The sequence below is a fragment of the Equus quagga genome, chromosome 12, assembly GCF_021613505.1.
Source record: "Equus quagga isolate Etosha38 chromosome 12, UCLA_HA_Equagga_1.0, whole genome shotgun sequence".
Taxonomy (NCBI): Eukaryota; Metazoa; Chordata; class Mammalia; order Perissodactyla; family Equidae; genus Equus; species Equus quagga.
The window spans coordinates 89425940-89453665 of record NC_060278.1 but is presented as its reverse complement, the minus strand read 5'-3'; the positions used below and the strand labels follow the sequence as shown (position 1 = coordinate 89453665).

Below are 27726 nucleotides of genomic sequence, written 5' to 3'. Positions count from 1 at the left end.
TCGAAGATATATTTTATTTATTTATTTATTTATTTATTTATTTATTTTTATTTATTTATTTTTTTTGAGGAAGATTAGCCCTGAGCTAACTACTGCCAGTCCTCCTCTTTTTGCTGAGGAAGCCTGGCCCTGAGCTAACATCTGTGCCCATCTTCCTCTACTTTATATGTGGGATGCCTGCCACAGCATCGCGTGCCAAGCAGTGCCATGTCCACACCCGGGATCCGAACCGGCGAACCCCAGGCCACCAAGAAGTGGAACGTGTGCACTTAACCGCTGCACCACCAGACCGGCCCCCGAAGATATTTTTTTTTTAATTACACAAATATATCTATGATCATTATGATGTCTTCTGGCATCTTAATTTTTAAGAGCTTACTCACCAAAAAATCCTGTAATAATGATGCCCTAGAATCTGGCCCCATTTAAGGATACACAGACCAAACTCCATTCTTTATTTTTTTCTTTTTGGTAAGGAAGATTCACCCTGAGCTAACATCCATTGCCAATCTTGCTCTTTTCTTTTTTTTGCTTGAGAAAGGCTAGCCTTGAGCTAACATCTGTGCCACTTTTCCTCTATTTTTCGTATGTGGGGTACCTCCATAGCATGGCTGACAAGTGGAGTAGGTCCACATCTGGAATCCAAACCTGCGAACCCAGGCCACCAAAACGGAGCATGCAGAACTTTAACCACTCGGCCACGGGGCCAGACTCCAAAACTCAGTTTTCTTTTCCATAGATACATTAACCTGAGCCTTTTCAAAGCAATGAGAAGTATATTAGATAGTAAACCTGACAAAATACCAAAAGAACCCTTTCTATTTTTGTTGCACGTGTTGCTTGTCTGTCCTGGGTGGTTTTTCTGTCCCTACAAAACCAGGCATCAGAGGTTAGCTAGGAAACAGTGCGCTGTACAAGAGACAACTGCTAGTAAGTTTCTGGGGCATACTAGGAGCAGTGAAGTTCAAGAGAGTAGAAGTAAGGAAAAGGAAATAGATCATAGTTTCTTTTCAATAAAGTATCTGCCAGTGAAGTTTGAGGTGAGTGAGGGTTAGCTACTCTCTCTACACCTGAAAGTTTCATAGTAAATTCTCTTGTATATACATTTATTAACTAGATATTTACTAGCAGGCAAACAGAAAACTATTCGTAAGATCCTATCCAGTGGTGATGACACAGAGCACGGAGAGTATTCAGTGATAATGGACTCAGGAATGTGGCGCCATAAAACGGAGAAAGTTACAGAAGAGGATACAATCAGGCAAATCTGTTCAGATTAGACGTATTCCAGTTCCTGGAACTGTGGCTATATGCTGTGACCTAGACTTGGACATGCCAAAGAACAGCACCTTGGGAAGAACAGTTCTGGTTCTATAAACAAATTCATGAGTAGGTATAAAATGATTACTGTTTTAAGAAGTACACACAGTTCATGTATGCTATGCAGTTAGCTCAAACCCCAGCTATCTGTCCAGCCAGCACCTCACATAAAAAGTTCACTAGAGGCAGATGTCAAGATTCCAGTTGCAGGATTCTGTTAGCCTTAAAGCCAGGATCAAGCAAACAGCATGCATCAGAGTTCAGACCTGGGCCTCATCCATAAAACCAGAGCCCACAGACTTCACTGGATCCCTCATCCCCTTCATGGTATTGTGCATAGTTATCTCAAATATTTTAACCAATCTGCTTACTTTAAATACTTCTGATGTTCCCAACATAAGTCAGTTTATAGCATTAGGCATACTTAGTAAATGGTCACTGTTTTCATCAATAAAAACCGATTTCTGATGTTGAATATGTTAATTAGCAAAACATTGGTCATTGACTGAACTACACCTAACAGAAACCCTTACTGTAGCCAGCTGTGGAGAGTGAGCTTCCACATTAAAATACCAATCCACTCATGGACCACGAATTCTTCATTATCATGTTAGCTGACCACCCCAGACTGCCGTTCTTTTTTTTTTTAATTGTGATAAAATTATATAAATTTCAGGTGTACATCATTATATTTTGATTTCTGTGTAAATTACATCATGTTCACCACCCAAAGACTAATTTACCATCCATCACCATACACATGTGCCTAAACACCCTTTTCACCCTCCTCCCTCCCCCCATCCCCTCTGGGAGCCACCAGTCCAATCTCTGTCTCTCTCTTTGTTCTTTTTATCTTCTATTTATGAGTGAGATCATACGGTATTTGACTTTCTTCCTCTGACTTATTTCGCTTAGCGTAGTACCCTCAAAGTCTAGCCATGTTGTCACAAATGGCAAGATTTCATGTTTTTTATGGCTGAGTAGTATTCCTTTGTGTACATATATCACATCTTCTTTATCCATTCGTCCCTTGATGAGCACCTAGGTTGCTTCCAAGTCTTGGCTGTTGTGAATAATGCTGCAGTGAACATAGGGGTGCATATATCTTTACACATTTCTGTTTTCAAGTTCTTTGAATAAATAACCAGTAGTGGAATAGCTGGATCATGTAGTATTCTATTCTCATATATATATATATATATTTTTTTTTTTTTGAGGAAGATTAGCCCTGAGCTAAGATCCATGCCCCATCGTCCTCTATTTTATATGTGGGACACCTGCTATAGCGTGGCTTGATAGGCCTTGCATAGCTCTGTGCCTGGGATCCGAACTGGTGAACTCTGAGCCACCAAAGCAGAGCGCACGAACTTAACCACTACACCACCAGACCAGCCCCTCTATTCTTAATTATATGAGGAATCTCCATACTGTTTTCCATAGTGGCTGCACCAGTTTGCACTCCTACCAGCAGTGTATGAGAGTTCCCTTTTCTCCACATCCACTCCACCACTCATTATTTCTTGTCCTGTATAGCCATTCTGACAGGTGTGAGGTGATAGCTCATTGTAGTTTTGATTTGCATTTCTCTAATTATTGATGTTGAACATCTTTTCATGTGCCTTTTGGCCAACTGTATTAGCTTCTTTGGAAAAATGTCTGTTCAGATCTTTTGCCCTTTTTTTAATTGGGTTGTTAGTTTTGTTGTTGTTGAGATGTATTCTTTATATATTTTGGGTAGTAACCCCTTATCGGATATATGGTTCGCAAATATCTGCTCCCACCTGTTGGTTGTCTTTTCATTTTGTTGATAGTTTCCTTTGCTGTGCAGAAGCTTTTTAGTTTGATGTAGTCCCATTTGTTTATTTTTTCTACTGTTTCCCTTGCCTGGTCAGACATGGTACTTGAAAATGTACTGCTAAGACTGATGTCAAAGAGCATACTGCCTATGTTTTCTTCTAGAAGTTTTATGGTTTCAGGTCTTACATTCAAGTCTTTAATCCATTTTGAGTTGATTTTTGTGTATGGTATAAGACAAGAGTCTACTTTGATTCCTTGGTCTGTGGCTGTCCAGTTTTCCCAACACCATTTGCTGAAGAGACTTTCCTTTCTCCATTGTGTGTTTTTGCCTCCCTTGTCGAAAATTAGCTGTCCATACGTGTGGGTTTATTTCTGAGCTCTCGATTCTGTTCCATTGATCTGTGTGTCTGTTTTTGTGCCAGTACCATGCTGTTTTGGTTACTATAGCTTTCTGTAGTGTATTTTGAAATCAGAAAGTGTGATGCCTCCAGCTTCGTTCTTTTTTCTCAGGATTCCTTTTGCTTTTCGGGGTCTTTTGTTGTCCCATATAAATTTTAAGATTCTTTGTTCTATTTCTGTGAAAAATGTTGGAACTTTGATAGGGATTGCATTGAATCTGTAGATTGCTTGAGGAAGTATGGACATTTTAACTATGTTAATCTTCCAATCCAAGAGCAAGGAATATCTTTCCATTTCTTCGTATCTTCCTCAGTTTCTTTCAACAATTTTTATAGTTTATATTATAGTTTTCAGTGCACAGGTCTTTCACCTCTTTGGTTAAATTTATTCCTAGGTATGTTATTCTTTTTGTTGCAATTATAAATGGGATTGTATTCCTAATTTCTCTTTCTGCTACTTCATTGTTAGCATATAGAAAGGAAACTGATTTTTGTACGTTGATTTTGTATCCTGCAACTTTACCGTATTCATTTATTATTTCTAAACAAACTAGCATCCTTGATTAGAACTCTTGAGAGACCCAGATTATAGCTTACTCAAAGTACAATAACACAATTATGTAAGTTGAAAACTTTATGATACTTCCTGAGAGGCTTGTTTTAAGGATTAAAAAGGATAATGTATATGTGTGTGTATGGTGTTTAACACAATTCCTGCTCATAGTAAGGCCTCAGTAAATAGTAGCTATTTATTGTTTTGTTTATAAGCCATATAAAATTTAGTGTATTTTATTAATGAGTATCGCTCTCTAAGTATCCTTTTTGTCTTTCTTTTTCTGCTAATTTGTCTAAGCCCATATTCCTTACTTAAAATCCTTTAAATGTTGAAAACATAAAGATCACACACACACAGTTAAAGCAAAGTCTCTTGAGGGACAAAAATTAAAATTCTCTTTTCATGTGAGAGGTATAAAACTGGTAACTGCACATTGATAATTAGGTAACTTAATTTGCATTATACCCATTTTACAGTCACCAGAGAGACAACCAAGATATAAGCAGAGCACATTTTTACTTGTTTTTAGATTACAGTGATCCCTTTCAGAGCTCACAAGTAACTCCCCAAATATTACTGAAATGGTCTGAAACCACTGAAGACTTAAATTGGTCTGTCAGTGGCTTTTCCATAACTGCAGCTAAATAGCACGGCCCTCTCAATCAGAAAACCAGTCTGAAATATTTACTGAACACTGTTATTATGAGGAGCAAAAAAGTTGAGTGAGGCTGTGGTGGGAGAAATACAAAGCAATATTAAGTGCTTGCTCCAGCAAAGTACTGCTGTACTGGTCAAGCCCATCATATCTTGACCCTTTGATTTATAAATAAATTCTGATCTTCTTTCTAACTTTCATTTTTAAATAATTTTGCTTCTTTACTTTCTCCATCTTTAAGTGGTAAAAATGAATGCCTCGGACCGGCCTGGTTGCACAGTGGTTAAGTTCGCATGTTCCGCTTTGGCGGCCTGGGGTTCACCGGTTCGGATCCTAGGTGCCGACATGGCACCTCTTGTCAAGCCATGCTGTGGCAGGCGTCCCACATACAAAGTAGAGGAAGATGGGCACAGATGTTAGCTCAGGGCCAGTCTTCCTCAGCAAAAAGAGGAGGATTGGCAGCAGTTAGCTCAGGGCTAATCTTCCTCAAAAAAAAAAAAACACACCTCTTCTCAGTTTGCAGACTAACGACAGTATATGTTAAGAAACCAGCATCAGTCAATTGAGCAGCTCCCCTGGTGGTGATGGATGGGCGTTTCATTAATATATGCATCCCAAACAATTTGGGTGTGCTCAACCTTTGAAAACCAGTCCCCTTGAAAAATGGTTATCTACACTTCCCTCAACATCTCTTCCCTTGGATGCAGATATATTGTCTTGGAATAGAAAACTAACCATGTATTATAGTTGCAGTTGTTGGCCACCTGCAATGCTGGGTTAATTTGCCTTCTCCCTTCACACTTTCACTTTAGATCCTTGGAAAATTTTGAAGCATGTCTCTCTGGAGCTCTGCAGATATTATCTCTATTCTCCTGAGGGCTTGTCTCGTTCACTGATTGTTTATATAAAACCACGTTTTAGGAGCCAGCCCATTGGCGTTGCTTCAGTGGCCCAGGGTTCGCAGGTTCAGATCCCGGGTATGGACTTACACACCGCTCATCAAGCCATGCTGTGGCGCCTTCCTGTGTACAAAACAGAGGAAGATTGGCACAGATGTTAGCTCAGGGACAATTGTCTTCAAGCAAAAAGAGAAGGATTGGTAACAGGTGTTAGCTCAGGGCTAATCTTCCTCACCAAAAAAAAAAACCCCACACATTTTAATTGTTTGACAGTGTTATATGATAATCCAAAAAAGACATTCCTCTTATTCATGGCAACAGCAGGGAAAATTATGAAACCATAATTTCAAATGGTCACAAATATATATCAAACATATACCATATAGCACAAATTATATTAGGCAGAGGTCCCTACCTTCTGAGGGGAAACAGATTTGTAACAGTTATAGCACCGGGCATGTAAACCTTTGATCTCATTCTCTTTCCCAGTCTTCCATAAGTTTCATCTCCTAATGTATATGTGGTTAAGATAATCACCAGGCCTGCTGAGGCTTTAATGTCAGAGTGCTAGAATCCTTAAAGAGATGGGAAGGTAGACATCTATCTCTTGCATAAGGGACAACTGACATCTTGTTTCCTATTTTGAAATGAAAAAATATATACCTAAGAAAAACCATATTTAGTTAGGATCCAAGGTCCCAGAGAGTTTTAAATGTTTGATTCCTTCAAACTAAGTATAGCTCCTTACTTTTTGTAAATATTAACAACTGGAATTGGAGTGACGCAGAAATATGGAAACTATAGTCTCTGCCTCCAGAAAGTTCTAATCCAAGGAGGACATTAAATAATTTTAATTGATCCACATAATGAGAATAACCTACAACTGCTGTTACCAAGCCAGTGTGCCTTGAAACAGTGTTCCCCAGGATGGTAGTGTTATGGGAAATAGGGATTGTGCATAAAAAATTAGAAAAGTATTTGGGGCCGGCCCGGTGGTGCAGCAGTTAAGTGCGCACGTTCTGCTTTGGTGGCCCGGGGTTTGCCAGTTCAGATCCCGGGTGTGGACGTGGCACTGCTTGGCACGCCATGCTGTGGTAGGCGTCCCACATATAAAGTGGAGGAAGATGGGCATGGATGTTAGCTCAGGGCCAGTCTTCCTCAGCGAAAAGAGGAGGATTGGCAGCAGTTAGCTCAGAGCTAATCTTCCTCAAAAAAAAAAAAAGAAAAAAGAAAAATAATTTGACAAGTATGGAGTTAAAGTGAACATGTGTTTTTTTCCAACTGCAGAACTTCTCAGAGCCTTTAATCTACTAACATTTATCCTGAATTTCCAAAAGGAGGATAGAATATGCAGCATTTGTTCAACTTATTTGACCACAGAGCTCCCCGCCCCCCACCACCACCATTAAGATCCTTTAAGTCATATCAAAAATGGCAAGAGTGGAAAAAGACATCCAAACTGGGACTGAGATTCCAGGGGACTGCCTGGCTCTTAGATCATGGTTGAGTTTTCTGGTTTTCCTAAGGTGAAAGCATACTTCTACTCATTTTCTCAGTGTTTACAGGCCAGTGTATTGATAGTGAGAACTTTCTTTCATATGCTGAATTCTTTTTATCAGTGGTTTTCTTAGCTCCTGTAAGCAGATGATTCTTGTATGTACAAGTAGACGATGGTTTGTAATAGTCTTCCTAAAATAAGCGTAGGATAAATTTCTGCCTGGTCTCACAAGCTATCCCAGAGTTACATCAATAAATAGGAAAGCCCCAGGGCTAGCCCAGTGGCACAGCGGTTAAGTGCGCACGTTCTGCTTCAGCAGCCGGGGTTCGCTGGTTTGGGTCCCAGGTGCGGACATGGCACTGCTTGGCAAGCCATGCTGTGGCAGACGTCCCACATCTAAAGTAGAGGAAGATGGGCATGGATGTTAGCTCAGGGCCAGTCTTCCTCAGCAAAAAGAGGGGGATTCGCAGCAGTTAGCTCAGAGCTAATCTTCCTCAAAAAATAAATAAATAAATAGGAAAGCCCCTTGGGACGAGCTATCATTTTACAACCAAAGACTCTGGCTATAAACTGAGCACTAAGGTTCCTGTTGTGTGTGGGAAAATAAGGCTCTTTGAACAACTGTCACCTGCCACGTATTTGCAAAAAAATAAACACGAGCAATTCATCTTGCTTCTTCCTTAACCTCTGAGAATATGCTTTACCTTTCAGAGTCTGTCCACCTTTGACAAAGAGCCAATATGAATATCTGCAGACCCTTTTGTTATCTAAGCTCAAGGTTTGCCACTGCCACCCATACTCTAGAGCTCATTTTAGCTAAACCTCAACCCAGGGCTAGTGCCCCCTCTAAAGGCCACCAGTGACAGTAAGCTCAAAAGGTATGGTTGTGAAAACATTCTTGCTGACATGGTATGTAGAGGAAAGAGCACTACCTTAAGTTTGCATGTTTGCATTTCTCTAGATTTCAATATAATTTATACATAATATACATAGATTTCTGAACCTTCTCTAAAAACATTAATTGCTTTACATAAAGGTTTGCGTTTGATTTTTTTTTTAATGTTGTAGAGACAGTTGTAATTCAAATTACCAACTCATATTTTAAAGTACAACTATCACAACACTGAATTCTTTTAACAGACTTAGAAGATGCTACAAAAACACCTGACTGTTCCATTGGACCAGTGAAAGAGGAAAGAGCTGATCTTATCGAATTTTACAATACAATATATGTAGGAAGAGTAGAGGCATTTGCATTGAAATACGACTTGTCAAATCAGGACCATGTGGTATGTTTTATGTTTTACTACTTCATTAACATATATATAATCGTAGTTGGATGACTATGAGTTTATTTTGCTAGATAAATGTTTCAGATAAAATAAAAAATAAAAGCTTCACTGATGCGTTATATAGGAGAAAATACACTGCTGATTAGAGAGTGATTAAGGCTATGATGCGTGAGACCAGAGGAAATCATGGAAATTTTATCCATACTGTGGTTATGTTGCTAGAAATTATGTATGTATATAGGCAGGACTACATGGGAACATGGGAAAATGAACCCAATTAATTCTGGCAATTTTTTTCTCTTGTTTTTTATTTCTATTGTTATATTTATGAGAGAGATGTTTTTCTCAAGATAAAGAAAAAAGGAAATAAATAGGCCTGAATCATTAATAGAGGCAACACTAAGAAATTTTTGTGCAGACCCTAGATTTGGCAGTACCGCCAGGCATCTGAAAATGTTACCAGTATGTAAGCTGAGGTTGGTTCCCAGGAGACCGGACTTTAATTATAAGAAAGAAGGACCTAATAGGAGCTGCATCCAGCCAGTAGCCATGCGTGTGTATGTGTGTGTGTCTCTCTACGTTTCTCTCTTTGTCCCTTTCAAGGAATATAGTCTGTGACTATCCTCAGAAGCCATGACTGCTCGTCCTGCTTCATCAGTTCCACCTCCCCCGATCATGTACTATCCTGTGAATATCAGCCAGTTGAAACTAGTTTTATCACCTTCAAGTGAAGATTATAAATGAAATATTAAGACCCCATCTCCATTTATTCTCCTAATGGAAACATTGTACAGAATATTAAAGAAAAGTGCAGTCCCTACTCACCTAAATCTATTTGTAAATCTTTTGCGTTTCAATTTAAAGTCTTAACTATTTCTTTAACAGATTTGTTCCATCTTGGAATCATCCTCCTAGTTCATAGAATTCTCTGCCTCTCTTTTATTCTCTCTGCTGCTGCTTGGGTTGTCGGTATGCATGTGTATAGAGAGATTCTTATTGCAAGTGTTAGGACATTGATTACTCTTTGCCCCTACTTTCTGAGCATGGACACAAGGTTCCTATGCTCTTGGCTTACTGCTTCTAGTGTCTTGCCCAGAATTCTTAGTACTGTTTACAGGATTTCCTGGAAAATAAGTTTTAGTTTGTATGTTAATAATTGTTGAGGGGCCAGCCCGATGGTGCAGCGGTTAAGTGCACATATTCCGCTTCGGCGGCCCGGGGTTCACTGGTTAGGATCCCAGGTGCGGACATGGCACCACTTGACAAGCCATGCTGTGGCAGGCGTCCCACATATAAAGTAGAAGAAGATGGGCGTGGACGTTAGCTCAGGACCAATCTTCCTCAGCAAAAAGAGGGGGATTGGTGGCAGATGTTAGCTCAGGGCTAATCTTCCTCAAAAAAAAAAAGTTGTTGAAAAGCAAGAGTTATGGACCACTTCTTTGCTTTTTTCAGGCATAAATAAGCAATTACAATATAACTTACTCCTAACTAAGAGATGCCAATAAGAATAAAAATATGGGTCCGGCCCCATGGCCGAGTGCTTAAGTTCATGCGTTCTGCTTTGGTGGCCCAGGGTTTTGCCAGTTCAAATTCTGGGCGCAGATCTGGCACTGCTCATCAAGCCATGCTGAGGCGGCATCCCACATGCCACAACTAGAAGGTCGCACAACTGAAAATACGCAACTATGTACCAGGGGGCTTTGGGAGAAAAAGGAAAAATTTTTTAATAAATTAATTAAAGAATAAAAATAGGGATTCAAAAAAGAAAGAAAAACTTTTATCTTAAAAAAAACTCACTTTTGGATTGTTTCAGATGGAGGCTCCACCACTCTCTCCTTTTCCACATATTAAGCAGCAGCCAGGCTCACCACGCCGCATTTCGCAGCAGCACTCCATTTATGTTTCCCCACACAAGAATGGGCCAGGCCTGACGCCAAGGAGTGCTCTGCTGTACAAGTTCAATGGCAGCCCTTCTAAGGTGAGGTGCACACAAACTTTACTCCAAAATAACTTCTGTACATGTGTTAAAAATTGGATTTCATATTACCAATTAGTTATCTTTAATCTTGCTCTTTTTTTGCTAACTTTCTACTAATAAATGTAAACTGTTACTTAGTATGGCAAATTCTTGTGATCAAGAGCAGTGTATTCAGTTGAGGCAGTTTAATCCTCATAATAATTTAATCCTTAATAACTATTGACATCATATTGGAGGGTTCAGTGCAAGAGCCCAGTGTGTCTCCCCGTTCAAGCATGATCTTGAGAAGGGACCAGTAAGGCAATACCTGCAAGTGGTCAGACATGGGGAACATAAGGTTTAAAGAGAGGCCTTGGAAGTGGAAGTTCATTTGGTGGATGGCAACCAGGATAGTGAAAAGTCTGAAAACAGAGGCCTACTCTTATTTGCACAGACAGCTCTGTGGTTTTAGCTCCATCTTTACAGTGATGGAGATGCTACTGTTTGCAGATATTTCAAGGACTGTCAAGCAGATATAAAGATATATTCAGTATGTCTTCAGACGCCAGAATCAGTACCGACTGGAAGAAGTTGTAGTGGGACAGATTGTAACTCAGTCCAAAAGCAATGGCAGCCCCTTAACTCATTAGTTTCTCTTCAGTTCCATAAACATCTTTTGATTTCCTACTAAGCCAAGAAAGTTGACTAAGGTATAATACCTCACATACTTGCATTTCCTTCTTCATAAAAGTTGATTTCCTTTAACGATGTTTAGAAGAGATCTTGTATGAAATCAAAGACAGAACCAATGACTTCTAAGGCAATGATTTCAAAATCATTTTTCAGAATCACCTGGGGAGGTTGTTGAACGCACATACCTGTCCCGTAGACCTACTGAATCACAAATCTGTGGCAGGCGGGTTCCCTAGATGATTGTGATGCACAGCTTTCAGGAACCACATCTCTAAGGCCTCGCTACTCAGTGTGGTTTACAGACCAGCAACATCAACATTACCTGGGAGCATGTTAGAAATGCAGAATCTCAGGCCTCACACCAGCCCTACTGAATCTGAATCTGCATTTTAACAAGATCCTCAGATGATTAGTAACACATTCAAGTTTGAAAAGCATTGCCCCAGGAGGAGGATCTCAAACTTTAGGGAGCATCCAAATCACCGGGAGGGCTTGATAAACCATAGATTGCTGGGCCTCACCCCAGAGTGTCTGATTCAGTAGGCGTAGGGTGAGGGTTTATAATTTGCATTCCTAATAAGTTCCTAAATGCTTCTGCTACTTCTGGTCTGATGTCCCCACTTTGAGAACTACTGCTTATAAGGTAAAGCTAATATTTAAAATCACCTGAGAAGATTAGTTCTAATCATCATTATTAGCTTGGCCTATATTCAGAAGTAATCTCTGCCCCAGTGTTTAGCTTTGGATGGAGGACAGAGGGCAGGAAAAAGCAGTTAGCTTAGTTCCTTGCTGCTATTTCCTTTTTCTCACGCATGTCCTCTTTTTTTGCACAGAGTTTGAAAGATATCAACAACATGATAAGGCAAGGCGAGCAGAGAACCAAGAAGCGAGCAATAGCCATCGATGGTGATGTAGAATCACCTGCCAAACGCCTCTGTCAAGAAAATGATGATGTTTTACTTAAACGGCTACAGGATGTTGTCAGTGAAAGAGCAAATCATTAGTGCCCTTCCTGTTTCTGTGATAAAAGCACTTTCAGATTGTTTTGCAGAGAGTTGGGGCTCTATCCTCCAAAATATTACCATCAGCCCTGCAGATGGTAAATATCACTGGGTTATAAGAAAAATTGCACCAAACTTACGTGCTTTCTTTTTTTTACATTTATCCAAAATATAGTTGACAGATATGTATTTTGAGTTGGATTGGAAAGGAATGTTTTAAGTGCCTTTTAAACATATTAATAGCCATAGAACTTTTTAAATGTTTGTTCCTTGGGTTAGTTTTTAAGATGAAGCAAGGAGAAACCTCATAATTTTTTAGCTCACTTTTTAAAATAACCAAATTTCTCCTCCTTCTGTACTTTGTAATATAAGGGTAAATAATCTGGTTTTGGTAAGCATGCTTTGAGATATTTGTATTCTCAATTTAATATTGAGTAGGGGTTGGTTCGCAAAGCACCTGGGCCGGAGGATGATGCACCAGCCTGTCTCTGTCCCACTATGGTAACACCATGTTCTGGGTTGTGTAGATCCCTTCTCATGCCCTTCCTCTCCGTGAACATAAGCAGATTTGTACCTGGGCCCATGCACTGCTCTCACTCCTTGCTTTCCAACCCTAAGTCCTCTTAGCCTGGTGTCACAACCCAATAAAAGGAGTGCTTACTCCTTTTTTAAACTACTGTCATTTTGTTTTCCAAACCATTAATTTAATTATACCAGATTATATTATGACATGTAATTCTCAAAATAGAAAGCTGCTTCTCAATCAAGTAGAATAAAATACAGATGGAGCTGTTAGAAACTAAATTTCCTGTTAGTGAGGTAATGCCATGATGTGTAAGAGACTATTTTTGAGGTCATCATAAGATCAGTCATTCTCACTGTCTAATTGCTTCCCTAAGAATAGTTGAAACCTTTTTCACAACCATATTAATATCACCTCATGCCTTATAATTACAATACACATCAGTAAAACAGCTGCTTATTACTTCCCCTTCTTTATTCTCGGTATTACTGGTGCATTGTGAGTTTCCCATTAGAGTTTGATCTCTGGGGCCCCTTAAGGATGTTTTCCTGTACTAGGGATACAGCTTTCCAAAGAATTGGCTATTGAATATTCTCTTTTTACAGTGTGTTTCCAGAATCTGGAAGGACATAGATAAGCCATTCTTAATTAATTTTGAGAAAATGTTATCAAATCTATATTTTTAAACTGCAAACCTTATTTTTTAAAATGCAAAATATTTAACTTAACCTGTGTCTAACCCTGGCTAATTTGAATTGGTCTAATATTTGACTGTAAATTAGTAATTACTTTTGTCAGGGTTTTTTTTTTTAATTTTAACAAGAAAAGTGATTTTGGTCACGTCTTACTTTTCTGAAAATTACACCTTCATTATTTGTGTAGTATCTACACACGTTATAAGCCAAATAACATCGTCTGTCTTGAACCCTTGTATATATTTTTATGTAGCTATAACTATTATGTCATTTTCATCTTCATTATTGATGGGAAAAATATAAATTAGCATTTGTACATTGACTATGTAAGAAGCTCTGGACATGTTTTTACCAGTTTTAAGGACTTAATATCAATGTACATAAAATGGTTAATAAAACCTTGTTTTTGAGATTAAAATGTATTCGTGCTCTTTTCTGTGACGAGGAGCAATTGTACAGCCATCTAGAATCTATATCTCTTTAAATATCTGCTTTATATCTTTTAAATATCTTAATGCAACATAAAAGTTAATGTTCCTGGTGGTTTCCAGGGGCTAGGAAGAGAATGGGAAGTGACTGACTCCTTAATGAAATATTGTGGAACTTGACATAGGTGGTGGTTGCTTAACATGGTGAATTTACTAAATGACACTGAATTGTACACTTTAAAATGGTTAACTTTATGATAGGTGAATTTCACCTCATTTTTAAAAATGCCTTAGACACATATAAAGAAACTTTTTTCTTAGATACATATAAAGGACTATTTCAAGGTCTTAGAGTGAATGTGTGGGCCTAATTATGCTACAGAATTAAGAAAAAGGCTTATTTTTTCCTGGGAGTGCTTTCAGGCATATCTCGCCAGATGAGACTCACAGCTTGAAAGTTATTTTCTAATTAAGATTTTTCTGTGGTTAAATAATATTAAATCAGACTTTTTTTTAAAAGGTCATATTCCTGCTTGTTTCTATTTTTTTTCTTTACAGTTCTTTTACTAAGTCAACAAACATTATTGGCTGCCTGCTGTATGCTTGGCCCATTGCTAGGTGCTAGGGACGTAGAGATGAACCAGACATAGTTTCTGTCCTCAAGATATAATGTAGCCTCTTAATATAGTGTGATAAGTATACTAATACAACTCTATGTAAAGAGGGATGATGTTAGCACAGAAAAGGGAGTGATTCACACTGCCTGGGCAGGTGTGTCAAGGAAATCTCTAAAGGGGAAGTTAAATGGTAGTTTAGTCCTTAGGGATGAATGACTGTTGCCAGGGCATTTGAAGTATTGAGACAGCACAACCTGTTGCAAGCCCCAGAGGCATGAAAGTACTATCTGTTTGGGCATTGTGTAACCGCGGGCCCACTAGGACCAGTTCAACTGACCATATCTTACCCACAGAGTAATTAAGAGTGGATTTGCAGGAACTGACAGTCAACTCCTTGTCCAGTTCAGGCCAGTTGAGACCACCAACCCATCAAACGAGCCTGCACAAATGCCCGATAGGTAACCCTTTTGACATCAAGGGGCCAAAAACTCCACCCTCAGGTCATGCTAATGCCACCATTCTGTGAACACGCAGCCTACGAAGAGCCATGAAGCTTGACTACAGTTGTGCAGATCATCAATTACCTCCCTTCTCCTTGCCTCCAATCACCCATCTCCATACTTCAGACTGCTTTGCTCTTTTATCCCCTAAATTTTGCCCCAAGCCCTGGATCAGGGAGGCAGATTTGAGAGCCTTTGCCTCCTGTCTCCTTGCTGGTCAACCTCGCAATAAAGCTTTTTCTTTTCTCAAAAGCTGATGCCATAATAACCGGCTTTTTATGTGCAGCAGGCAAGAGAACCCCATCTTTGTGTGGTAACAATTGCAGGTAGTTTAGTAAGGCTGGAGTGTAGTGTGCACATGCAAAAGTGAGTTGCAGAGTAAGATTAGACAGGTAAGCAGGAGGCTTTCATAGTTGGGCTTTCTAGGCCTGGTAAAGGTGCTCAGGTTGATCATTTCCAGAGGTTCTCAACACTGGCTACAGATGAGGAGTTTTGAAAACACATCAATAGAGGGGTCCCTCCTCCAGAGATCTCTGATATAATTGGTTTGGGGAACAGTCTAGCACGGGGATTTTTAAATACTCCCTAGGTGAGCACCTAAGATTGAGAACCACTGCTGTGGGCTATGTGGAGCCATTCAAAAGGTTTTAATTTTAAGTGGATAATGACACAATCTGATATTTATTTTAGACCAGCAGCTCCCCAGCTTGTCCAAGGATAAGGATTACCTGAGAACATGTTCACAACAGAGATTCCTACGCCTCACCCATGATTTATGGAATCATAATATCCAAGGAAGGACCTAGGAATTTTGTTTTGTTAACTTCTGTTCCTAGTGATATTTACCCTCAAGAAAGCTAGAGACTTTCTGGCAGTGCTTCTCAAACGTTAATGAGCATAGAAATCACTGGGGATTGTTAATCTTCTTAAAAACACAAAGTCTAATTTAGTAGATCTAGGCCTGCTTTAAAACTTTGGAAGGTGTGCAGAGTATGGGTTCCAGAACGGTTAGACTGAAATGGGAGAAAAATAAGGTTAATGGTTTTGTTTTTGTTTTTTTGAGGAATAGCCCTGAGCTAACATCCATCACCAATTCTCCTCTTTTTTTTTTAGCTGAGGAAGATTGGCCTTGAGCTAACATCCATGCCCATCTTCCTCTACTTTATATGTGAGATGCCTGCCACAGCATGGCTTGATAAGCAGTGCATAGGTCTGCACCTGGGATCCAAACCAGTGAACTCCAGGCTGCAGAAGTGGAGCATGCAAACTTAACTGCTGAGCCACAGGGCCAGCCCCAGGTTAATGGTTCTTAACTTGGGGCAGTTTTGTCCCCTTAAAGGACATTTGGCAATGACCAGAGGCATTTTCAGTTGTCACAACTTGGGGGGTGCTACTGGTCTCTAGTGGATAGAAGCCAGGTATGCTGCTAAACATCCTACAATACACGGGACAGCCCCCCTCAATAAAGGATTGTCCAGGGCCGGCCCGGTGGTGCAGTGGTTGAGTGCACATTCTGCTTCGGCGGCCCAGGTTCACCGGTTCGGATCCCGGGTGCAGACATGATACCGCGTGGCTAGCCAGGCTGTGGTAGGCATCCCACATATAGAGTAGAGGTAGATGGGCACGGATCTTAGCTCAGGACCAGTCTTCTCAGCAAAAAGAGGAGGATTGGCAGTAGTTAGCTCGGGTCTAATCTTCCTCCAAATAAATAAATAAATAAATACATACATATAATTTTTTAAAAACCCTGAAACTGTATACTCATTAAACAACAACTCCCATTTTGCCCCTCCCTGCCCCTGGCAACCACTGTTCTACTTTCTGTTTCTATGAGCTTGAGTACTCTAGATACTTCACAAAAATGACATCACACAGTGTTTGTCTTTTTGTGACTGGATAATTCACTCAGCATAATCTCCTCAAGGTTCATTCGTGTTGTAACGTGTGTCAGAATTTCCCTCATTTTAAGGCTATACCATATTTTGTTTATCCATTCACCCATCAGTGGACCGCAGCCCAGTTTTTAATCTGTATGCTCTACAGTGTCTTTGGATATTAGCCTTGGGGTGACTCATACTTACCTCAGTATCTCCTCTATTCCGGGAAATCTCAGGCTTTCCTCCTCCTCAAGCTTCTTTCTCTTCCCTTGCCTTGGGAAACATCCTCGTTTGTTCTTTCTGTTTCAGACCGGATCTTCCCATTCCCATCACGCACAGAAGAGACTCAGCCTGTTGAAAGATTTCCATCCAAAAAGTCGCTGACAACAAACACTTGGGGGGTGGTTGTTAATGTGCTCCAGTGACAATCTTCTCCCTTCACTCAATCCTCTTCCAAACCTCTCTTCTCAATGGCCTCCTGGGAGCCCCAGAATCTTTGCCTTTGCCGTGCCTTCCCTAAACTCGCCACCTCAGAGGCCTTAGCGCCACTTCCACCGATGCCCTGAAGGCTCAGTGCCACCTTAACGACTCCCACAAGGAAAAGGGTCTTCTCCCCAAGTGCACAGCTCTCCTCAGAATCTCCTGCCAGTTTCCCCCCTCATGCTCGGAGTGCCCTAGACAGGGAGATGTTCCCTTTCCTGCAGCCACCACAAGTGTAAATGACACTTCTCTTTAATAGGGAACCTCGTTGTGGTTTCCCCAATCTTCCAAAAGCTGTGACTAAGAGCGTCTTAAACATCACTATGTTTATTGATCTACTTTAACTCACGATATAGGTAAATACAATATGCTTGTTATGTTAATGTAACCCCAAAGATAAATCCTCCTGTCCGACCCAGGCTTCTGGCTTTAAGTCCCACCTTTATAGAAATTCTGAAACTATTTACCTTGTTAATCACAGCGATCAACACATCCCAAGCACAGGAATGCCTTTCAACCTCCTTGAGATAAGGGTCAAGTTTTTAAATGAGAAGGATCACTATGTAAACAAAATATTTAACTGTGAGGAGGGAATGTGAAAAAATGATCAAAGCCTTCCTCAACACTTGACTCAATGAGTATTTTGTTGATAATCATAGCACAATCAGAGTGCAGACATAGACAAGGATGTTTGAGACTTTATTTCCATGATATTCAGTAACACAAGGGTTCTTGGTAATAACCAGCTCCAAGGCTGTCAGAAGCCCGGGGCCCAAAGATTGGGAGCCACTAAGTCAAAATGGCCAACTAGGCTATCAACTGAGGAGTGGACGTCACATAGGACAAACATGTTGGCCATGTGTCCTAGTCTGCTAGGGCTGCCTTAACAAAATACCTTAAACGACAGAAACTTATTTTCTCAGGTCTGGAAGCTGGAAGTTCAGGATCAAGGTGGCAGTGCAGTTGGCTCCTGGTCATGTCTCTCTTCCTGGTATCCAGATGGCCTGCTTCTTGCGGTGTCCTCACATATCCTTTCCTCTGCGTGTGCACAGAGAAAGAGAGAGAGATCTCTGGTGTCTCTTCCTCTTCTTACTTTTGTTTCTTCTCCCCAAATCCCCCTAGCACATAGTTGTATATTCTAGTTGTGGGTCCTTCTAGTTGTGGCATGTGGGACGCCACCTCAGCATGGCCTGATGAGCGGTGCCATGTCCGCGCCCAGGATTCAAACTGGCGCAAGCCTGGGCCACCAAAGTGGAGCGTGTGAACTAACCACTCGGCCATGGGGCTGGCCCCTGAGGTGGCCAATTCTGATCCCCCATAGGCCCCACCTGCATGACCTCATTTTACCTTGATTAGCTCCTTAAAGGTCCTGTCTCCAAATAGAGTCATGATGGGGGCCAGGGCTTCAATATATGATTTTGGGAGACATAATTCAGTCCATAACACTGTGAGTCCACTCAGTGAATGGCAGGGAATTTCTCAGAGAAAAGGACCTTTGTGAACTTGGCTGACAGACGGTGGTACTCACTAAGGACAGTAGGGCATGAGTGATGAGGAATCAGACTAGATTGGATGGGTTACAAGTGTTCCTACAAGGAAAGAATCAGCCAGCTAACACTGGACATCTGAAAGAGACCCTGTTGGATGCTAACGGTGTGTATCACGGATGCTTTCAGCTATAAATGAAAGAAAATCCAAACATTCAAAACCCACAGACACGCAGAGAAAATCCAACTCACACTGGCTTAAAATCTAAGGAAGTTTATTGACTCATATAGTTGGAGGCGTAATTGCCACAGTGGGTCTTCTGCTCCCTGCAAGACAAGCCAACAGTCAAGAGGCAAGGTGATAGGAGAGAAGGGGTCTTTTTATTACAGCTTGCTAGCAAGGGGGAAGACGGCAGTCTAGTGTCCTCAAGAATCATCTTAAAACTACAAAATTTTGAAGCAGCTACATAGGGCAAATGGGCTGAAGGGGGAGGGTGTCTCAGAATGTTGACCATCTGGTGTTGTAGTCCTTGAGACTACAGAGCATCCCTTTCTCTGGTCACCGATGACAGATGCCAGCAGAGGGCTTTTTCTCGAGGGACGTCACATCCCTGGAAAAGCTGAAAGAACAAAGTTATTGCCTTATCAGAATAGGGAGGTCTATGTGTAAGCCAAGATTATGAAAATAGCAGAGCACACATTCTTCTCACAAGCAGATGTGTGCTTCTCTAAGCTATGTGCAAACTAAAGCATTGCTAACAAGGAAAAGGGGATGTGGTGGATCAGGGTCCTTTATAGTCCTAACATTGCTCCCCTCCATACGATGGCTTCCTTCATGCTAACCTGTGGTATTGGCTGTACCTATCTTAGCTATTTAGGCAGCACTAACGGAAGTGCAAAGACAGGGTGCATTTTTGGGTTGGTTGATCAAATATTCGAGTATTCTCACAAAAAACCCAAGGCCTTGGGGCCGGCCCTGTGGCACAGTGGTTAAGTTTGCACGTTCCCCTTCTTGGCGGCCCAGTATTCACCGGTTCGGATCCTGGGTCTGGACATGGCACTTCTTGGCACACCATGCTGTGGTAGGTGTCCCACATATAAAGTAGAGGAAGATGGGCATGGATGTTAGCTCAGGGCCAGGCTTCCTCAGCAAAAAAGAGGAGGATTGGCAGTAGTTAGCTCAGTGTTAATCTTCCTCAACACAAAAACAAAAACAAAAAACCAAGGTCCTCTACAGTATTGGTTTCTACCTAAAACTTTTCTCCTAATGACTTTAGGATAGCTGACCATAGCAATGGCAAATTCCTTTTGCGGTAGCTTAGGAGCTCCCAAGCAAACCTAGGTTGGAATAAGACCAGCTGATGCAACTACCATTCGAATTGTATGAGCCAATGCTATGTTTGAAATATGAGTTGAGCTTGGCTCTTAGCATCAAGCTTTAAAAGGATCCATGAGTTATTTTTACCCAGGGGTACCCCAGTCCCTGAAGTCTGACCACTCACATATGTGTTTGAGCATCCCAACCTCCCATGTACGTGATCACCCCACCCGAAAAGATGAGACACTCACAGTGAGTCACAGTAAGCTCAACTCCGTAAGACAGGATGGTCTCTCTCTGTCACTCCTGAAAAGCAATAGAGCTCATAACTAGCTCAAGTTGCAGAAAAGAATAATGTTTTTCAAGGCAGATCTAGTTCAAGTCCCAAAGCACTTAATATGTGTGTCTGACCCTGGGCAAGTCATTTCACCTCTCTGAGCTTCATTTCCTTATTTGTTAAAGAGGTGTAATAACACCTGGGGTTTTTGTCCGGAACCAGTTCTCTTCTTCCTGGTACTAAGCTTGCCCTCTTACCCAAGGGGTAACATGCGACCTGATGGGGTCAATCGTTTCATAACACAGCAATTGGTCCAGGAATGAATGCAATCCAGGCTCGTTGAAGTCGTTCCTTTACAATTTTCTGTTGAAACTGGAGCACTAGAGGCTTCCTTTCATCTCTAGATGTGTAGCTATAAAGACCGGACCTCAGCTGCTTGTAGCCTGTAGCCCTCCTGTTCCTACATGGTTTGCGCCCTCCTTGACCTCGTCTCTTAGCACTTCCCCCTTTCTTCACTTAGCCTATCCACACTGGCCTCCTTGCTGTTTCTCAACCCCAGGCATGTTCCTGCTTCACTTGCTGTTCTCTTTGTCTGGAATGCTTTTCGTCCAGATACCTCCATGGCTGACTCCTTCAATCCTCTGCTTAAATGTCATTTTCTCAAAAGGCCTATTATGACCAACATTGTGACCCTATCCCCTTCTACTCTTCTTTAAAAAACTTTTTTACCCATAGCACCAACTTCTAATATATACCTTTATTATTGTTAATTACGTTATCATTCACTGCCAGTCTCCACCCACTGGAATATAAATTTCACGAGGGCAGGGATTTTTATTTCTTTTGTTCATTGATGTCTCTCAGGTGCCAGGCCAATTAGTAAGTAGCCAACAAATATTAATATTTGTTGAATGAATGAGTGAATGTATTTATAATCAAAGAAACCAAACTAGTTTAATACCTATCTGATGAGGTTGTTATAAGGATTAGAAATTATGGATATAAAGTAAAGCACAAGTAGAATGTCAGCCTCATAGTAAGTAGTCAAATACGGTAGCTATTGTCATTTTGCAAGGTCTCTTTCAAAGAATTCCCAGCCTGGAGATAATTTCCTAAATCTGTGAATAGAAAAAGACTTATGGGGCACAACATAACAGGAGGTGATCTTTGGATCTGTATGTGTGTATGTATACATTTTGTTTTCCAAGTTTTCTTTCTTGAGCACGATTGTTATCAGACAAGGAAATCAATACTTTTTTTCAAGAATTTTGGCTTGGCTTTGGGATTTTGGCAGATGGAAAAAAGGAAGATCTTGAGGATGCAAGGTTCAGTAAAGGATGAAAAGGAAGTTAGAGAACCACAGAGTGGTGGCAGCTGGCATCGAGAACCAGCAGCACAGGTTGAAGAGGAAGCTGTGGAGAGACAAAAAACCATAAGGTTAATGCTGCCAAAAATAAAATTGCCAACTCAGCTGGGTGGGTGGCAGGCAGCTGGGAAAGGGCAGGGAAGAATTGATGGAGGTATTCAAGGTCATTAAGCAATGGGCCTTAAATTAATTGAACGAATAGTCTTTTCTAGTCCTAACTATGGCAAGATTGACATCCAGGGTGATGTCACTTCTCTCAATATGACCAGAGCACAGGGCCTGTGTCTAGCAGGTATTTGTTCCCAGGTTGTGGAATGACTGAGTGGAATAGGATCACCAGGACTAGAAGTGGAAGTAAGTGAAGTGGCCAACTGGAAGGTCCCCAAGTTCTGGAGTCAGCTTTGAATCTCAATCCTGTCACTTACCAGCCATGTGACCTTGAGCAGGTAAACAACCACCCTTCACAAGATCTAGGGCCCCTAGAAAGTAGGGGATTCGAGGAAAAATTAAAAATATGGCATTTAATTACACTCTTTAACAAAAAGAACAAATAGAAAATTAAAGTTCTCAAAAGCAATTGCTTTCAACAAACCCAGCTGATTAAACTTAAAACCCTGTTTATATCACCTTCTACTGCCCAGGAAGCCTTGCTGTCAGGGCAGATTTTCCCACAAGTCTTATAAACACAAGTTTTCAAAACAGTCATTTCCAAGTTGACATATGTCTTTCAGACCTATGCTATTTGTTGTCGCTTTTACCCCTTTGTTCCGGTTTCACAAGTCTTGATAACCATCTGGTCTTTTCTCAAATTACTCTGGGACTAAAGGGCATGTTTTCTGGGCCTGGCCCTTCTGTGCAGATGGAGGGCAAGTCTATCTTCCTCTACATTCCCCCGTGGGTCTATGGGGCAAGCAAGCAATTGAAAATTTGGGGCTAACCTATATGAAATAATTGTATAGCAAAACTCCCATTAACAAGCAATTGTTGGCAGGTGATTAAGAGCATGGTCTCTGGAGCCAGGCTAGATTGCCTGGCTTTGAATCTAGGCTTCGTCACTTCCTAGCTGTGTGACCTTGGGCAAATTACTTATTTCTCTGTACTTCACTTCCTTACATCCTAAGGTTATTGTGATACTTAAATGAGTTAATATTTGTGGGTTGTTTTTTTTTTTTGAGGAAGATTAGCCCTGAGCTAACTACTGCCAGTCCTCCTCTTTTTTTTTTTGCTGAGGAAGCCTGGCCCTGAGCTAACATCCGTGCCCATCTTCCTCTACTTTATTTGTGGGACGCCTACCACAGCATGGTGTGCCAAGCGGTGCCATGTCCGTACCTGGGATCCGGGCCAGCGAACGCCCGGCAGCCAAGAAGCAGAAGGCGTGAACTTAACCGCTGTGCCACCGGGCGGCCCCATGAGTTAATATTTGTAAAGTCCTTAAAACAGTGCCTGGTAAAGCTCTGTTTGCTAAGAATATTTTGCTCACCGCTAGACCACTAGTTCACACTGCTTCATGATAATCTGCCTCCTTCGTCCTTTATCCCCCAGACGGGTCTATGGCTGGGTTGATGGCGACGTGTATTGGCTTTAGCAGTGGTAGTAGCAGTCCTTTTACCAGTTAACTGCAAGGACCAGGATTTATAGGAAAGTTTGGGTCCTGCCCCAGAGTGGCTGAAGTGAGGGGGCTATGTCTGCCATTTTCATAGACTTTAAAAAACAGGTAGAAAAGGTCCTTGAAGATAAATTTTAAGTAACAAGATTGGCCACCTCCTTTCCTCTGGGCAGGGAGTTGGGATGGAGAGAGGGGTTGAGGAGTCTCTGGCGGGGAAGTTCGAAGCTTGCTCCTATATGGAAACCTGAAGATAGGCTAAGAGTTCACCGATAGGCATCCCCAGGGCCCTCGAACTGCCCAGCAATACTCTAGGACTTGCGAAATACAAGAAAACACCGTCACATCAGATTTGAATCATTCCAGGGTCTTCCAATTCAGCTTCTTGCCTATTTTTCTCTTAACGAGGAAGATGCTAGCAGCCTGATGCCCTTTTAGGGGGATGGCCAAGGGTAAGCCTGGGGAACTCATTTGGAGGAAGGTAACCTCAATTCACCAGAAAAGTCCCTTCTCCGGACTGAGGCTAGACTTCTACGAGTCCCGGGCACGCTCCTTCCTCGCCCCCGCCCTTATTAGAACCGTCCTTAGTTCTGCTTCTAGCGGCTTCCCTCCTCATTCACCCGGGGCAGAGTTAAGGGCCATTGGACTGTCACCGCGCCTGCGCAGGGGGTCCGGTGGCTGAAGCGACTGGGCAGCCTCGCCCCAAGGTCTGAGCTATAAATGCGCCTGCGCAGGAGGCCAGACGGCTGGGAACGCGGAGCCGACTCGCAGGCCGTGTCGCGCTGTCAGTGCGCCTGCGCTTGGGCTCGGCCGCGGTTCTTGACTGTGCCGCGCCGGGCGCTGGGAGCAGCCATGCAGAGAGCCGACTCGGAGCAGCCCCCCAAGCGGCCCCGGTGCGATGGCAGCCCGAGGACCCCGCCCAAGACCCCTTCCGCCGCGGCGGAGAGGTCCCCGGGCCCCGACCTCACTTCCGACCACCAGACCTGGGGCCCGGAGCAGGTGTGCTGCTTCCTAAAGCGCAGTGGCTTCGGTGATCCCGGACTGCTGGAACGCTTCCGAGGTAGCGGGGCCAGGGGGCTGAGGGGCCGACGGACCGCGACCCGAGGCGGGGACGGCGGGCCTAAGGAGGGCGCCCTGAGGCGGCGAGCAGGGGCCTCAGAGAGGACCCCGGGAGACGTGGGGCGGGAGGCGCCGGGAGGGGTGGACCTGGGGCGGGAGGCGCGCGGGAGTGATAACGCTGAGATGGAAAGGGAGAAACGGGGCGCCTGGGGTTGGGGACCGTAGGAAAGCAGCAGATTTGGGGGATGGCGAACCTGGGTGGAGCACTTAGTCTGACTCTGGTGGGTGTCTTCAGGAACTTGTCACCCCAGCGCCGGACAGGCGAGACTCAGGTCCCTGGGTTTAGTTAGAAGAACGTTTGCCCCAGACCTTGGTCGGAGGGCTCGCCGGGCTCGGGGGGGCCCGTCTGTGCTTCTGCAGCTCCTTGAACACTTGCCTCGTTAGAGTCTGTTCTGGTGCTTTTAAGTTTCTGGCCCCCTCCCACCCCCCTTCGCAGGGTTTTCCTAAAGGAGAAGGAACTTGGGTTGTGAATCTCCGAATCCGCGTCGCCTCCCGTAGCATCCCAGTTGGGCTCAGTGCGTGTTCCTGGACTGCGCTTGCAGAGCTTGGTTATGATCATGTTTTGCTCTCCAAAGGCGGTTTCCCTCGCTAAATCTAGACACTGGGGTTGTGCCCTTGACCACTGAACTCCCAGCAGCCCACAACTTGGCCACATCACGTGGAGACGTGTGTAGGTTGTGAGTTTTCAGCGCCTTTACTGGCTCCAGTTCAAGCATCCATCCACATGAAATCTACTCACCTTCCTATAGTGAGTGGGAAGCTTAACCTCTGCTTGATGCGCTGAGGTGTTCAGTAGGAGGTAGTGCGATTTGCAAATTCAGTACACTCTTGCAGTTGTGGGGTGGAGCCCTGTCGGCCCTGGCTGGGGGACCACGGTGGGAGGGACTTGAGTCGTTCAAGACTTAAAGATATCTTGATGGGTGTAGGAAATTGTACTTCTCTTTTTCCCTTTTCCCCCTTTTGTTTTCCTCCGTTGCTAGGATGGGATTTTTCTTTGAGTAGCAACAGGAGGGGGTGAAGTAGTTTTATATTTTCTGTCTCCAAAATGTGATTGGCTGTGCTCTTGGCTCTCTGTTTCAGTGGTGTTCTGTAGATTAATTCATCAGCCTTCAGAATGATCTGTTTTCTTGAACCCACAGTCAAATCTTAGCAGAAGACACTACATGCTTTTAGTTGGTAAAAACTGACCAGGTGTTCACAGTTGCTCGTTTCTTACTGTCTGCTTTGTCTTGACCAAACTTTAGTCAGGCTTCTCTCTCTCCTACAGGGTCTTGAACTCTTGCTTGCCCCCAAACCTAAGCAAGCACTAAGAAAGTGGAATATGCCCCGGGATCAGCTTTTCTTGGGAACCAGCTGGCCACAGTGTGATACTGTCCTGTCAGACCCCACTGGGGTCACTTTGCCTCCAAAGATTCTGCATATCTCTGCTTGCCCCTCCTTCACCGTATAAAAAAACAGCAACACCTTTTCCTATTTGATTTTGAGCTTCTTGAGATCGGAACATTCTCCTTATTGCAATTGTCTTCCTTTCTAATTAAAATTTCTCCCTGTCTAAGCCCAGATTTGTTTTTATTTGACAAAACTAAGCATAAGGTGCTGGGTCTCTTTCCTCATTATAGAATACAATCTCACAGGAACCCTGAAATTTAGATGCTATAATCCATATTTTTTTACAGATGATGTATTTGAGGTCCAGAGATGTTAAGTAACTTTCCAAGGGTCACACAGCTAGAAAAAAGCAGAGCTGGATTTTAAGCTTAGATTTTTTGACTTCAGAATTCATGCCAGCTATACCTTAACAAGTCTTGTCATCAAAAACCAGTGGATCCCCATCAACAATAAGGGAACAAACAAACCAATTAAAAGAAAAAAATGGAGAACATTATCAAAGTTGTGGAATCAGCTAAGAGCAAGGAAAAAAAAGCAATAGAAAAATGAGCAAAACACAAGAACAGACACTTGACAACCAGCCAGTCAAAACAGAAAAAGACATTCAATTTCAACAGCAATTTAAAAAAATACTCATTTTTTATTTACATTGGAAAATATTTAAAGATGATAATGGGAGAAATGTGTAAAATTGATGGAAGTGTCAGTTGGCTCAACCATGGACCGTTTGGCAATGCTCTTTTCTTATTAGAAATTTCACTTATAGAAATTTACAGATACAGGTGTCCAAAGAATTATATTCAAAGATCATTCTTTTAACCATTGGTTATAAATAGCAAAAAAGTAGAAGCGATCTAAATATCCATTGATAAAAGTGTTAAATAATAGTGATGGCTGACATTTACTGAGCGTTTATCTTGTGTGAAGTACTATTCTATGCACCTCATATGTTTTATCTTATAAAATCTTTACAACAACTCTATGACAGCTGTAGTTCTCATTTTAGAGTTGAGGACCATAGCCTCAGGAAAAACTGGTTAAATATATTATGGTACATCTGTATTGTAGAATACAAGACAGCCATTAAAAATGATGTAGTTTAATAATTGACAAGAAAGATCTTTAGGACGTATTGGGTGGGAAAAAATAGATTATAAACAACATAATTTCATTTGTGTAAAATTACATAATTACATAGATAAATGTCTAGAATGATGTTATCCAAAATGTTAACAATGGTCATGGTCATCAGAAGAATTTAAGTAAGCTGATATTTTATACTTTATATTTTTATATTTGGATTTTTACATTGAATAATTTTTTTATGACAGAGAAATACAAAATAATGCCATTTTCATTTAAACATTTTTTTCTTTTTGGAAAACTACTTCGTCGTTTTCTCTGTTACCTTTAGAAAGAAGATTTTTGTTTGTTTGAAACTAGTCCAGAGTTGTGGAATCTGAAGTGAGGCAGGACTAGAATTAATTTTATAGAAAGAGAAAGAAAAAGAAGTGAGCTATAAGTCTTTCTAAACGCAGAGTATTATGTGCTTTCCTTGGAGATGTTAGAACTAAATGAATACTTTGGGTCCCCCTCAGGCTATGGTTTTGACTGAACTGTTGTAGGAACAATAGACTTACATTTCTTTTCCTGCCTCCACCCCAAACTTCACCTATTTTAGAAGGAAGCTGCCAGTTTTGCAGCTGGACTTCCTTGTAAATAATTTACTGAAATAAGTTAAATTTTTTCACCTGATTTATCAAAAAAGAAGCCTCTTGGAATAGTTATCTAATTAAAATTAAGACTTTGCAAGTGGCGAATCAAAAAAGTGGTGCTTGGCACAGTCCATCGCCCTACTGTAGCAGGTGCTCAATAAATGTCGATCTGAGTAAATTCTGGGGGATCCAAATTGAAAGAAATTGAAAGAAACATATGCTGTAAATATTGAAATCATTCGTCTTTTTTCTCCCTTTTCTTCCAA

The 27726-nt window shown here is 41.8% G+C and overlaps 2 protein-coding genes across 6 annotated transcripts in view; both read left to right on the top strand.

Annotated features, from left to right (window-relative positions):
• The window catches only part of RBL1 (RB transcriptional corepressor like 1), a 62500-nt gene extending 48805 nt beyond the window's left edge, over positions 1-13695 (top strand). For 4 of the 5 annotated variants that reach the window (XM_046679269.1, XM_046679267.1, XM_046679266.1 and 1 more), the window contains 3 exons: positions 8264-8412; positions 10229-10393; positions 11899-13695. In XM_046679269.1, the coding sequence (XP_046535225.1) occupies positions 8264-8412; positions 10229-10393; positions 11899-12069 (485 nt within the window). In that variant the 3' untranslated portion in view covers positions 12070-13695. Of the gene's footprint in view, positions 1-7834; positions 8002-8263; positions 8413-10228; positions 10394-11898 lie in introns of those variants that run through there. The other variant, XR_006891144.1, reaches the window with a different exon arrangement.
• A 10292-nt stretch (positions 13696-23987) lies between these two features.
• The window catches only part of SAMHD1 (SAM and HD domain containing deoxynucleoside triphosphate triphosphohydrolase 1), a 51957-nt gene continuing 48218 nt past the window's right edge, over positions 23988-27726 (top strand). Inside the window, exon 1 of the mRNA XM_046679812.1 lies at positions 23988-24297. Coding sequence (XP_046535768.1) covers positions 24090-24297 — 208 coding nt within the window. The 5' untranslated portion in view covers positions 23988-24089. The remainder of the gene's footprint in view (positions 24298-27726) is intronic.